Below are 12,024 nucleotides of genomic sequence, written 5' to 3'. Positions count from 1 at the left end.
ACACACAGACATGGGGACAGAAGGATGAAAACCACATTCCTTAGTTTACACACTGATGTGGGGACAGAAGGATGGAAAGCACCATTCCTTGGTTTACACACGGACATGGGTACAGAAGAAAGGAACCACTATTCCTGGGTTTACGCACAGAAGAAAGTAAACCACCATTCTTTGATTTACACAATGACATTGGCATAGAAGGAAGGAAACAACCTTTCCTTGGTTTATGCACAGACATGGGGACAGAAGTAAGATAACCGCCCTTCCTTGGTTTACATGTGGAGATGAGGTCAGAAGGAAGGAAACCACCATACCTTGGTTTACATGTGGAGATGAGGTCAGAAGGAAGGAAACCACCATACCTTGGTTTACATATGGATAAGGGGACAGAATGATGGAAAGCACCATTCCTTGGTTTACAAAAGGGATGATTTAAGCATTGTGTTAATAAGTGAGAATAAGTGAATCAAAATGGCAGTGGGAAGTATTATGAGAACTTCAGTAAAACTCCAATTAACTGTAAAGCAACAAATTTAACATCTTATAAGACAGTGATCTGATTCTAACCCAACCATTTAGTAATCCAAATAGGTCAGCATCTGAATAAATGCTGATTCCCACTGTTCCTTCTGATCACCAGTGCCTGGCTCCCTGTGCTTCCTTCCAGGGACTGTCCCAATTGCTGAGCTCCTTTCCATACACCAGGGCCCCAGTTCCCTCTCTCCATTTCAGCTCTCCTGGTTCTGTTTTCACATTACAATTAAGCTTAGTGAATTCACTGGAAAATCTATCTTTCTACTTCATTAAAAAGGTATATTATTAGATAGTTCAGAAAATCTGCAGGTCTGTCACCACCATGTCAGATTAAAAGAGTTTTCTTCTACTTCTCTTTACTAAAAAGGGGCATGCTATTTGTTACAGTAATAATTAGCTTTGCAAATAAAATACATGTATCCCAAATAATCAATCTTTAAGTCAGACAGTTGTAAACTGAGGATTTACTATATGCAGATAGAGTTAGATAAAAGAGGCTCCTGAACCCTGGAGGGCCAGGTGGGCCCCTCTTTAATGAAGCCCTATTTTTAAACTCTACTGTACATAGCTACTGAGGAAAAGTGAGATATCTACTCAAATTGTGCTGAGTTTCATAAAATTGAGACTAGGCTGCAGACAAGATGGAGAAAACTGTGGAAAACTAATATTGACTTGTTACGAACCCCGTAACTGGGTCACTTACCAGCAAAAATAGAGAGGTCCGTTGAAGTCTGATGATACTATTTTTAACAGTATTTATTGGTAAAAATACACAAAAATAATATCAATGCAAATATACAGATAATATACGTCGTCAATACTAAATCTAAAAGTGCGGGTATAATAATAATCAATAAGAAATAAGCTCTATCATTGTCTAGGGGATAATGTATTGTTCGATGCAAATATAAAGTTCACTCAGTTCATGCAGGCTGCAGCCTTTGGGGACCACTGGGTTGTAATGGTTGGAGAGAGACAGAGATTTTGAGAAACTTGCCGGCTTTCCTTTTATGATTTCGATCCGTCAGGAGTCCCGTTGGTGTGGCCGTTCACTTGTGGCCTCTCCTTTAGCTAAGCTGTTCTTCCGTGGTGAGCCCGCCAATCCCAGGCAAGGGAAGGACGCACACGAGCCCCCACCGGCTGTCGCTATTAAACGCTGTCACGGGATTTCTAGCGTTTCTCCTGGTGCGTCTAAAAGGGTTGTTCCCCAGACCCTCTTTTATCCTTACTCACGGGGTCTCAGATGTCAATCAGGTTGGGATGATGCAATCCCTCAACCAGCCCACTCTGGTCGTCCCCTGAGGGGCTTCAATGAATAGTACAGTACTCAATACACAATTAATAGCCGTTATCAATGGTTTTGTTTCGCTGAGGCCAGGACACATTCCAAACCTTGTGGATTCTCTCTCATTTCCTGGGTCCCAGACCCGAATTAATAGTGATCTTGCGATTCTCAAAAAGGAGGGGGTGACTTTGTACCCTTCGGCCCCTCAGAGTTGTGGCACATTCATAACAGCTTTTTTATTAATACTGGTAACGTTAATAAAATTCAATGGGTATATTCAGTTGCGGGGGAAAAGCACATAAATATTTTTGTTGTCTTGTGGCTGCATTGGGAACCAACTGTTCTCCTTCCTCAGCTGTTATTCTGCAGCAGTGAGCATTCAGCCAGTTAGCCCTGAATGCAAGTAGAATCGGCCATTCCACTCCCTCTCACAGGCCCCCAACATGACTCAGGAGTACAAAACCACTGGCCCACTTACTGCTCAAGTCACAGACAACTCTCCAAAACCTCTTCAAACAATCGATCACTCCTACAACTTCTCCCATTGACTGACAGTGGCTGCCCCTGACACAAGGTCCACAGGAGGTTCATGGGAATGAAAGGGTTAATGTATGAGGAATGTTTGATGGCTCTAGGCCTGTACTTGCTGGAATTTAGAAGAATTTGGTTTAAATTTCATTAAAACCCATCAAATATTGAAATGCCTAGAAAGAGCATGAAAAGTTATGGGTAGAATGTGTTGAGAGGAATAATAATCAGCCATGATGGAATGGCAGAGCAGATTCATTGGCTTCTATGTCATAGACTTTAATATTGCTACCACTATCTCAATGCAATTGCCCCCTCTCTCTGAAATCAACATGTTTCTGTCAGAAAACAGAAGAGAGAAAGAAACAACAGATTATTATATGAGGATATGAATAGGGTGGCATCTGGGTCTATCGATGGAGAATCTGCAATTTGCAAAATACAAAGTTCTGACGATGAAGGAAACGGAGCCTCTCTGGAGCAACAAGACATATGGATAGAAGTTTCACGAGGTCAATCAACAATGGACCAAAAATATACCACCTATAGCATGAACTGGTTTATTATTGACACATGTATCAAAGTACAGTGAAAAGTTTTGCATACTGTTCAATCAGATTAATTCATTACACGGTGCATTGAGGTTGAATAAGGTAAAACAATAACAATGCAGAGTGAAGTGTAAAAGCTACAGAGAAATTGCAGTGCAGGTTAGCAGTAAAGTGCAAGATCATAACAAGGTAAATTGTGAGTCCATCCTATCATACCAAAAAATCATTTAATAGTCTTATAACAGTGGGTTAGAAACTGATCTTGAGCCTGGTGGTACGTGCTTTCAGGAACTGAAGTACTGTTTGTGAAAGAGTCTCTGAAACAGAAGACCAGGCCATCCTAGATCAATGCTCTATGGAAGGACTGAGTTTAGGCACATCCCTGGTGATCTGAAAACAACAGTTCAATAGACAGTGGAGGTTCAGCAAAAGGAGTAATGAAAGTCAAAGCTGAAAGTTCAAAGTAAATTAATTATCAAAGTGTCACCTTGAGATTCATTTACTTGTGGCATTCATGGGAGAACAAAGTTATAGAATTGAATCAATGAACAACTATGCACAAAGACTAACAAACAAGCAATGTGGAAAAGATAAACTGTGCATATACAAAAATAATAATAATAAATAATACTGAGAACATGAATTGTAGAGTCCTTGAAAGTGAGTCAGCTCAGTGTTGAGGTGAGCAAAGTTATCCGTGCTGGTCAGGCAACTGATGGGTGAATAATTGTTCCTGAACCTGGTGGTGTGGGTCCTGAGGTGCCTGTACTCCTGAAGAGAGCATGACCTGGATGGAAGGGGACCTTGATGAAGCAATCTAAGCCATAACTGTTGACTAAGTCCTTCGTATAATGAATGATTGCACCATCAGGGCCAAACGGATAAAAAGGAAGAGTCAGAGAAATTATAAAAGGACTTTCATAGAATGATAATAGAACAGTAGGTGACCATTCAGCCCTATGACTGTACTTAGCTGCTATAAGAGCAATAGATAATTGCCCATCCTCACCCATTTCATGTTCTTTTTTTCCCCTTCAAAGTCACATTTGATTCTTTCACTACCATCCTGCTAGGCAAAGCATGGTGTCACCTTTGGTACTTCCTCTAATCAACTTAAACACCCCCCCCACCACCCCCCCCCCACCCCAGTTCTCAATGCTCCCATGAATGGGAACAGTCTCCTTCTCACTAGTTGTATAACAAAGAACACTCCTTTTTCAGTAAAGGCCAGCAAAACTGCTTTAAGTGTGGAGTAAAGGAAAATTACATTCTAGATGTTAATTGGGAAACTTATTACAGATCAAAAGATATAACCAAAAAAAAAACTATCATGGAAACCTTTGCCTACAGCTCAAATGGGAAATAAAAGACATGGGATCTGATAGCAAGAGCACCAGTTAGCTGGGATAAATGACAAAGGAAATTGTAAAATCATAGCAGGTGGCTGAGTTATGAATCAAAATTCAGCATCTGGAAAAACTCACAATTCATCTGTGGATGATAAAGTTGAGCGGCACTCGCCTTCTGGATGCTACAGCTACCCCAGTTTCCTTCCACACCTAGAAGACGTGCTGGTTGGTAGATTAATTGGAACGGGGGGAGTAAATGGGGATTGGAACAAAACAGGTTAAAGGGAAATAAATGGGAAAATAAGTTAAATGAGATGCTTTGAGAGCCAGGATGAACCTGATGGGATGAATGGCCTCTCTTTCATGAGGAAATAAGAATAACGTGAGCATACTTGGCTAGGTGGTCCAAAATGCAAAGAAGCAACAGCTCATAGCAAAAGACCAAATTAAGACTGTGGTGGGGAAGTGGTGCAATTGACACTGAGTGCATGCTGGAGGTCCTACTAGTAGACCAGCTGACATTTGAATCACTCCTTTAACATGGTGAAACAGCCACAGTAGGACACTGAGGCACAGAAGATATTTGCATAGGTAACGTATAGCCTGGTCAAAGAGCTTTGTGTTAAGGAGTGCTATTTTGGACTGAAGATATCAATGCCAACTGCAAAGAAGGAAAACTTTGAGTGGGTGATCACCCAACTCAACAGCTGCAGATGCCGATAAGAAAAGCATTTAGATCTTTTTTCAAATGTGTTTTAGAGGGCCAATTGCATTGGGACAAGAACTGTTAGGATGGGAAGCAGCTTATTCCCCTAAGCCATTGCCACCATGCAGGTCTCATCACGTAGGTCGCATTATACTGTTCACTTTTTAAACTTGTATATGCATCTTTTAATTTATTAATCTATTTGTGGTAATATTACTTTATATGTTACGTGTGAATTATATGCACTGTGTTGTGCCCATTGCTTCGAAGAAACATCGCCTCATTTGCAGGTATATGTGTGTACAGTTTAATGACAATAAATTGGAACTTGAAGTAAACCACATAATGTACAAACACAATGGTGTGGGGTTGTGCTGCTGACACACAGCTCCAGCAGACCCAAGCTCAATCCTGACCTTCAGTGTTGTCTGTGAGTAGAGTCTGCACATTCTCACTCTGTTTCCACCCACATCCAAAATACCTGCAGGAATGTGGATTATTTTGCCACTGACGATGCCATTGCCATCACCCTCCACCTGGCCCTAACCCACCTGGACAAAAAAGACACGTACGTTCAAATGCTGTTTATAGACTTCAGTATTCAACACAATCATCCCTCAGAAACTGATTGGAAAGCTGAGCCTACTGGACCTGAACACTTCCCTCTGCAACTGGATCCTAGACTTCCTGACTGGGAGACCTCAGTCAGTCCGGATCGGAGGCAGCATCTCCAAAACCATCACACTGAGCATGGGGGGCCCCCAAGGCTGTGTGCTCAGTCCACTGCTGTTTACTCTGCCAACCCATGACTGTGCTGCAACACACAGCTCAAACCACATCATCAAGTTCGCTGATGACACGACCGTGCTGGGTCTCATCAGCAAGAACAACGAGTCAGCTTACAGAGAGGAGGTGCAGCAGCTAACGGACTGGTGCAGAGCCAACAACCTATCTCTGAATGTGAACAAAACAAAAGAGATGGTTGTTGACTTCAGTAGGGCACGGAGCGACCACTCCCTGCTGAACATCGATGGCTCCTTGGTAGAGATCGTAAAGAGCACCAAATTCCTTGGTGTTCACCTGGTGGAGAATCTCACCTGGTCCCTCAACACCAGCTCCATAGCAAAGAGAGCCCAGCAGTGTCTCTACTTTCTACGAAGGCTGAGGAAAGTCCATCTCCCAACCCCCCATCCTCATCACATTCTACAGGGGTTGTATTGAGAGCATCCTGAGCAGCTGCATCACTGCCTGGTTTGGAAATTGCACCATCTTGGATTGCAAGACCCTGCAGGGGATAGTGAGGTCAGCTGAGAAGATCATCTTCTTCTCGCCATTATGGATATTTACACTACACGCTGCATCCGCAAATCAAACAACATTATGAAGGACCCAACGGACCCCTCATACAAACTCTCCTCCCTCCTGCTGTCTGGGAAAAGGCATTTGGGCTCTCACGACCAGACTATGTAACAGTTTCTTCCCCCAAGCTATCAGACTCCTCAATACCCAGAGCCTGGACTGACACCTTATTGCCCTATTGTCTTGTTTATTATTTATTGTAATGCCTGCACTGTTTTGTGCACTTTATGCAGTCCTGGGTAGGTCTGTAGTCTAGTGTAGTTTTTTTCTGTTTTGTATTTTACGTAGTTCAGTCTAGTTTTTGTACTGTGTCATGTAACACCATGGAAAAATGTTAAATCATTTTTACTATGTTCTGTACAACAGTTATGGTTGAAATGACAATAAAAGTGACTTGACTTGACTTATAAAGGGGTGGAATCAAGGGGGAGTTGATGGGGAGAATAACATGGAACCAGTGTAAATAGGTGTTTGATGGTCAACACCGAGCCAGTGAACTGAAGAGACTGTTTCCATTGTACAGTATATGACATTGTGATTCTCTCATTGTACCTAAATTCCGTCATGGGGGTCAGAGCAAGGTGAAGATGTGGGAATTTATTAGAAGTGATATTGAGGAAAATGGCAGAGGAGAAATGAGGTATAGATGTGTGATACAAGAGGGATAGGAGTTCTCGTGAGAGACTCCCAGCAGTTAACTTACAGGTTGAGTCTGTGGTAGGAAAGGCAATGCAATGTTGGCATTTATTACAAGGGGAACAGAATATAAAAGCAAGGAGATAATGCTGAGTCTTTATAAGACACTAATCAGGCTGCACTTAGAGTATTGTCAACAGTTTTGGGCCCCATACCTCAGAAAGGATGTGTTGTCATTGGGGAGAGTCCAGAGGAGGTTCATGAGGATGATTCGGGGAATGAAGGGTTAACATATGAGTATTTGGCAGCTTTCGGCCTGTACTCACTGGGATTTAGAAGAATGTGTGGGGATCTCACTGAAACCTACCAAATGTTGAAAGGACTAGATGGGGTGAAAGTAGAATGTTTCCTATGGTGGGGGAGGTATACAGAATTAGAGGGCACAGCCTCAAAATTGAGGGGTGACCTTTTAGAACAGAGGTTTTAGCCAGAGGGTGGTTAATCTGTGGAATGCTCTGCCACAGACTGCAGTGGAGGCCAAGTCCGTGGGTATATTTAAGGTGGAAGTTGATCGTTTCCTGATCAGTCAGAGCATAAACGGATATGGCAATAAGGTAGGTGTATGGGAATGAGCCATGGATCAGCCATGGTGGAATGGTGGAGCAGACTCAATGGGCTGAATGGCCTAATTCTGTTCCTATATCATGGTCTAAGAAGTAATGAGGCTAAAGTACAGGTGACCCAGGTTCCATTCCCGCTGCTGCCTGTAAGGAGCTTGTACGTTCTCCCTGTGACCCCATGGCTTCCTTCCAGTGCTCCGGTTTTCTCCCACATTCCAAAGTTGGTAGGTTAATTGGTCATTTTAAATTGTGACATGGCTAGAATGGGGGGGGCGGGGGGGGCCTAATTCACGCTGAATATCAATTATAAAATAATAATAAAGGAAGGAGAGATGGCAGGGTAGGTGAGGAAATGAATAAAAGTAACATTTGTTAATTCAAGCTTTACATTTAAGTACTCACAGGTTCAGATTAGATATAGTGCTTTTCTGTAACAAATAAGCCTTTGCATTTCGGATCATAGTTTCACTTGCAAAATCCAGGTTTAGCTCAGGCTCCATTTGCACCAGCTTCTCCTCGCTGTTTTCCGCGCTGGACGCTTTGCTCTGTCGCGCTGACTCTCTCCGCTTTGGGCTAACCACTTTACCTGTAGTCTCCGTCATCTTTAGCTGCCTGGAATTTCCTTCCCCTCTTTTCCCTCTGACACGTTCTGCTTCTCTAATTTGTCTTTTCCTTCAGTTTATTTTCTCCATTGCCATTATTTCTATATAATTCTGCTTCTATTTCGCTTCTTTATTGTACTCTCCCACTTTATTTTTCACCTATCTTTCTATAACAGTGTAATACAGATTCTTTCTCCTTAATCACACTTTCAAACAATTGTTTCTATCACTAAAACCCCTACAACTCGATTACCCGATCACTGTTAGCCTCTCCTCTCAGTAACAAAATGCTCCCGCTTAATAACTTTCTTTTAATCTTCGACACTCCTTTCACCCTATAATGAACTCCCTCCCTCCTCCCCTCACCCCTCTATTTTCCTTCTACTCCAAGACCCAGGCAGGCCGGGCCTACCCATCTCCATTGCGACTGTTGCTATCATTCGATGCGTTGCTAGGTAAAACCAAACAACGCCAATGCGTCTCTTCGCTGCTAGGGAGAGCGTTCCAATACGAACGTCTTGCGTCATCACGACTCATTGAAGGACTGCCGACGTCAAGGTGAGCGTGCAATTACCCACGTCTTACATCTTTGCAGCTTACCGCTGGGCGTCAAGGTGAGCTGTACGTCTTACGTCATTGCGGACGACAGCGAAGGACTCAACGCCGTCAAGGTGAGCGTGCCATAACGTAAGCCGAACGTCATCGCAGCGTACAGCGAACGACTGCTGAGCCGCAAGGTGAGCGTTCCACAATCTACGTCATCGAGTTTACGGAGGAGCAGAAACGATTGGAATGTAACGGGCGAAGGTGTAGAACAGGGAGAGGGTAGAGGAGGATAGGTGAAGGGATATCGCAGGAGCTATAAGAGGGGGCGGGGGGATTAAGAAAGGTAAGGGGAGATTAATTGGTCACTGTAAATTGTCCCGTTAATTAAGTTCGTCAGGGACTGCACAGCATTGCTGGAAGGGACAGAAGTGCCTAATAAATCCTTTCCAAAAGGCTCAAAGCAAATTGTAGTTCAGTATGACACACCCACAAACATTTTCACCCAATCTCCATTAAGTTTTATTTCATTTAGTCCACAGCAGATAACGTTTCATTGGCTCTGCACTCAACCCTTGAACTTCTGGACATTCAATACCATCATCCCCTCAAAAATAATCGATAAACTCTTTGGCCTCAAGTCCTTGTGCAATTGGATCCACAATTTTCTCACTTGCAGACCACAGTCAGTTCAGATTGGCAACATCTCCTCCACTATCTCCATCAGCACATGAGGCTATATACTTAGCCCCCTGCTCTACTCACTTTATACTCATGACTGAGAGGCTAAGCGCAGCTCTAATGCCACATGTAAGTTTCCTGATTGACGCCACTGTTGTTGGCCAAATCAAAAGTGACAAATCAGAATAAAGGAGAGAGATTGAAACAGCCCAACCTCTCACTCAGTATCAGCAAGACCAGGAAGCAAGTAGTTGATTTCAGGAGGAGGAAACCAGAGGTCCATGAGCATTTCTTCATCGGGGATCAGAGGTGGAGAGGGTCAGCAGCTTTAAATTCCGCAACATTGTGGTGAAAGGTGAGAAGTTTAAGAGGAACATGAGGGGAACTTCTTCACTCAGAGTGAGAGTGTGGAACGTGCTGCCAGCACAAGTGGTGCAGACAAACTTGATTTCAGCGGCTAAGGTCATTTTGGATGGGTACATGGATGCAGGTTGATAGGAATAGCCAAAGGCCTTGTTTTTGTGCTGTACTTTTCTATGATTTATCTCAGAGGAGCTGTCCTGGGCTCAGTGCCATTACAAAGAAAGCACAGCAGAGGCTCTACTTTCTGAGAAGTTTGCGAAGATTCGGCATGATAGCTAAAACTTTGACAAACTTCTATAGAATTGTCATGGAGAATATCACTGCTTGCATCACATCTGGTCTGGGAACAGAAATGCTCTTGAACAAAAAGGCCTACAAAAATAGTGGATACCGCCTAGTCTATAATAGGTGAAGTCCTCCCCATCATTGACAATATCTACAACGAGCACTCATCAGCATCCATCAAGGACCCCCACCATCTAGGCTATGCTCCCTTCTCACTGCTGGCATCAGGAATGAGGTTCAGGAGCCTCAGGACCCACATCACTAGGTTTAGAAACAGTTATTCAGGAACTATCAGAGTAGAACCAGAGGGGCAACTTCACTCACCCCAAAACTGAACTGATCCTACAATCTTCGGACTCACATTCAAGGACTCTTCAACTCGTATTCTCAATATTTACTGCTCATTTATTTATCAACTTTTTGTATCTGCACAGGCTGTTTGTTGGTCACTTGTGTGCAGTATTAATTGATTCTATTCTGTTTCTTTGTTTTTACTGTGAATGCCCACAAGAAAATGAATTGCAGGGTTGTATGTGGTGACATATGTAATTTGATAATAAATACACTTTGTACTTAGAACCATAGAACCATACGTTGTCTCATTTTTACTATGCACTGTACCAGCAGTTATGGTCGAAATGACAATAAAAGTTGACTTGACTTGACTTGAGAACCACAGAACATTACAGCACAGAAACAGGCCTTCTGGCCCTTCTTGGCTGTGCCAAACTATTTTTCTGCCTAGTCCCACTGACCTGCTGCTGGGCCATATCCCTCCAAACCCCTCTTATCCATATACCTGTCCCAGTTTTTCTTAAATATCAAAAGTGAGCCTGCATTCACCACTTCATCTGGCAGCTCATTCCACACTCCCACCACTCTCTGCGTGAAGAAGCCCCCCCCTAATGTTCCCTTTAAACTTTTCCCCCTTCACCCTTAACCCATGGCCTCTGGGTTTTTTTCTCCCCTGGCCTCAGTGGAGAAAGTCTGCTTGCATTCGCTCTATTTATACCCATCATAATTTTATACACCTCTATCAAATCACCCCTCATTCTCTTATGCTCCAGGGAATAAAGTCCTAACCTATTCAACCTTTCCCTGTAACTCAGTTTCTTAAGTCCCGGCAACATCCTTCTCTGCACTCTTTCAACCTTATTAATATCCTTCCTGTAATTAGGTGACCAAAACTGCACACAATACTCCAAATTCAGTCTCACCAATGTCTTATACAACCTCACCATTACATTCCAACTCTTATACTCAATACTTTGATTTAAAAAGGCCAATGTACCAAATGCTCTCTTTACAACCCTATCTACTTGTGACGCCACTTTTAGGGAATTATGTATCTGTACTCCCAGATCCCTCTGTTCTACTGCACTCCTCAGTGTCCTACCATTTACCTTGTATGTTTGACCTTCCGAAGTGCAATACCTCACACTTGTCCGCATTAAACTCCATCTTCCATTTTTCAGCCCATTCCTCCAACTGGTCCAAATCCCTCTGCAAGCTTTGAAAACCTTCCTCACTGTCCACTACACATCCAATCTTTGTATCATCAGCAAATTTGCTGATCCAATTTGCCACATTATCATCCAGATCATTGATATAGATGACAACACTGGACCCAGCATTGATCCCTGTGGCACACCACTAGTGGCCTCCACACAGAGTAGCAATCCTCCACTACCACTCTCTGGCTTCTTCCATTGAGCCAATGTCTAACCAATTTACTACCTCTCCATGAATACCTAGCAATTGAATCTTCGTAACTAACCTCCCATGCGGGACCTTGTCAAAGGCCTTACTGAGGTCCATGTAGACAACGTCCACTGTCTTCCCTCATCTACTTTCCTGTTATCTTCCTCGAAAAACTCTAATAGATTGGATAAACATGACCTACCACGCACAAAGCCATGCTGACTGTTTCTAATAAGTTCCTGTCTATCCAAATACTTGTAGATCCTATCTCTTAGTACTCC

The 12,024-nt window shown here is 43.1% G+C and overlaps 1 protein-coding gene across 1 annotated transcript in view; it reads right to left on the bottom strand.

Annotated features, from left to right (window-relative positions):
• Positions 1-8,600, bottom strand: part of LOC140716354 (radial spoke head protein 4 homolog A-like) — a 30,609-nt gene extending 22,009 nt beyond the window's left edge. Inside the window, exon 1 of the mRNA XM_073029005.1 lies at positions 7,971-8,600. Within this exon, the coding sequence (XP_072885106.1) occupies positions 7,971-8,170 (200 nt within the window). The 5' untranslated portion in view covers positions 8,171-8,600. The remainder of the gene's footprint in view (positions 1-7,970) is intronic.
• Positions 8,601-12,024: the final 3,424 nt, after the last annotated feature.

Source organism: Hemitrygon akajei, chromosome 25, assembly GCF_048418815.1.
Source record: "Hemitrygon akajei chromosome 25, sHemAka1.3, whole genome shotgun sequence".
Taxonomy (NCBI): domain Eukaryota; kingdom Metazoa; phylum Chordata; class Chondrichthyes; order Myliobatiformes; family Dasyatidae; genus Hemitrygon; species Hemitrygon akajei.
This window is presented reverse-complemented; position numbering and strand designations above follow the sequence as displayed.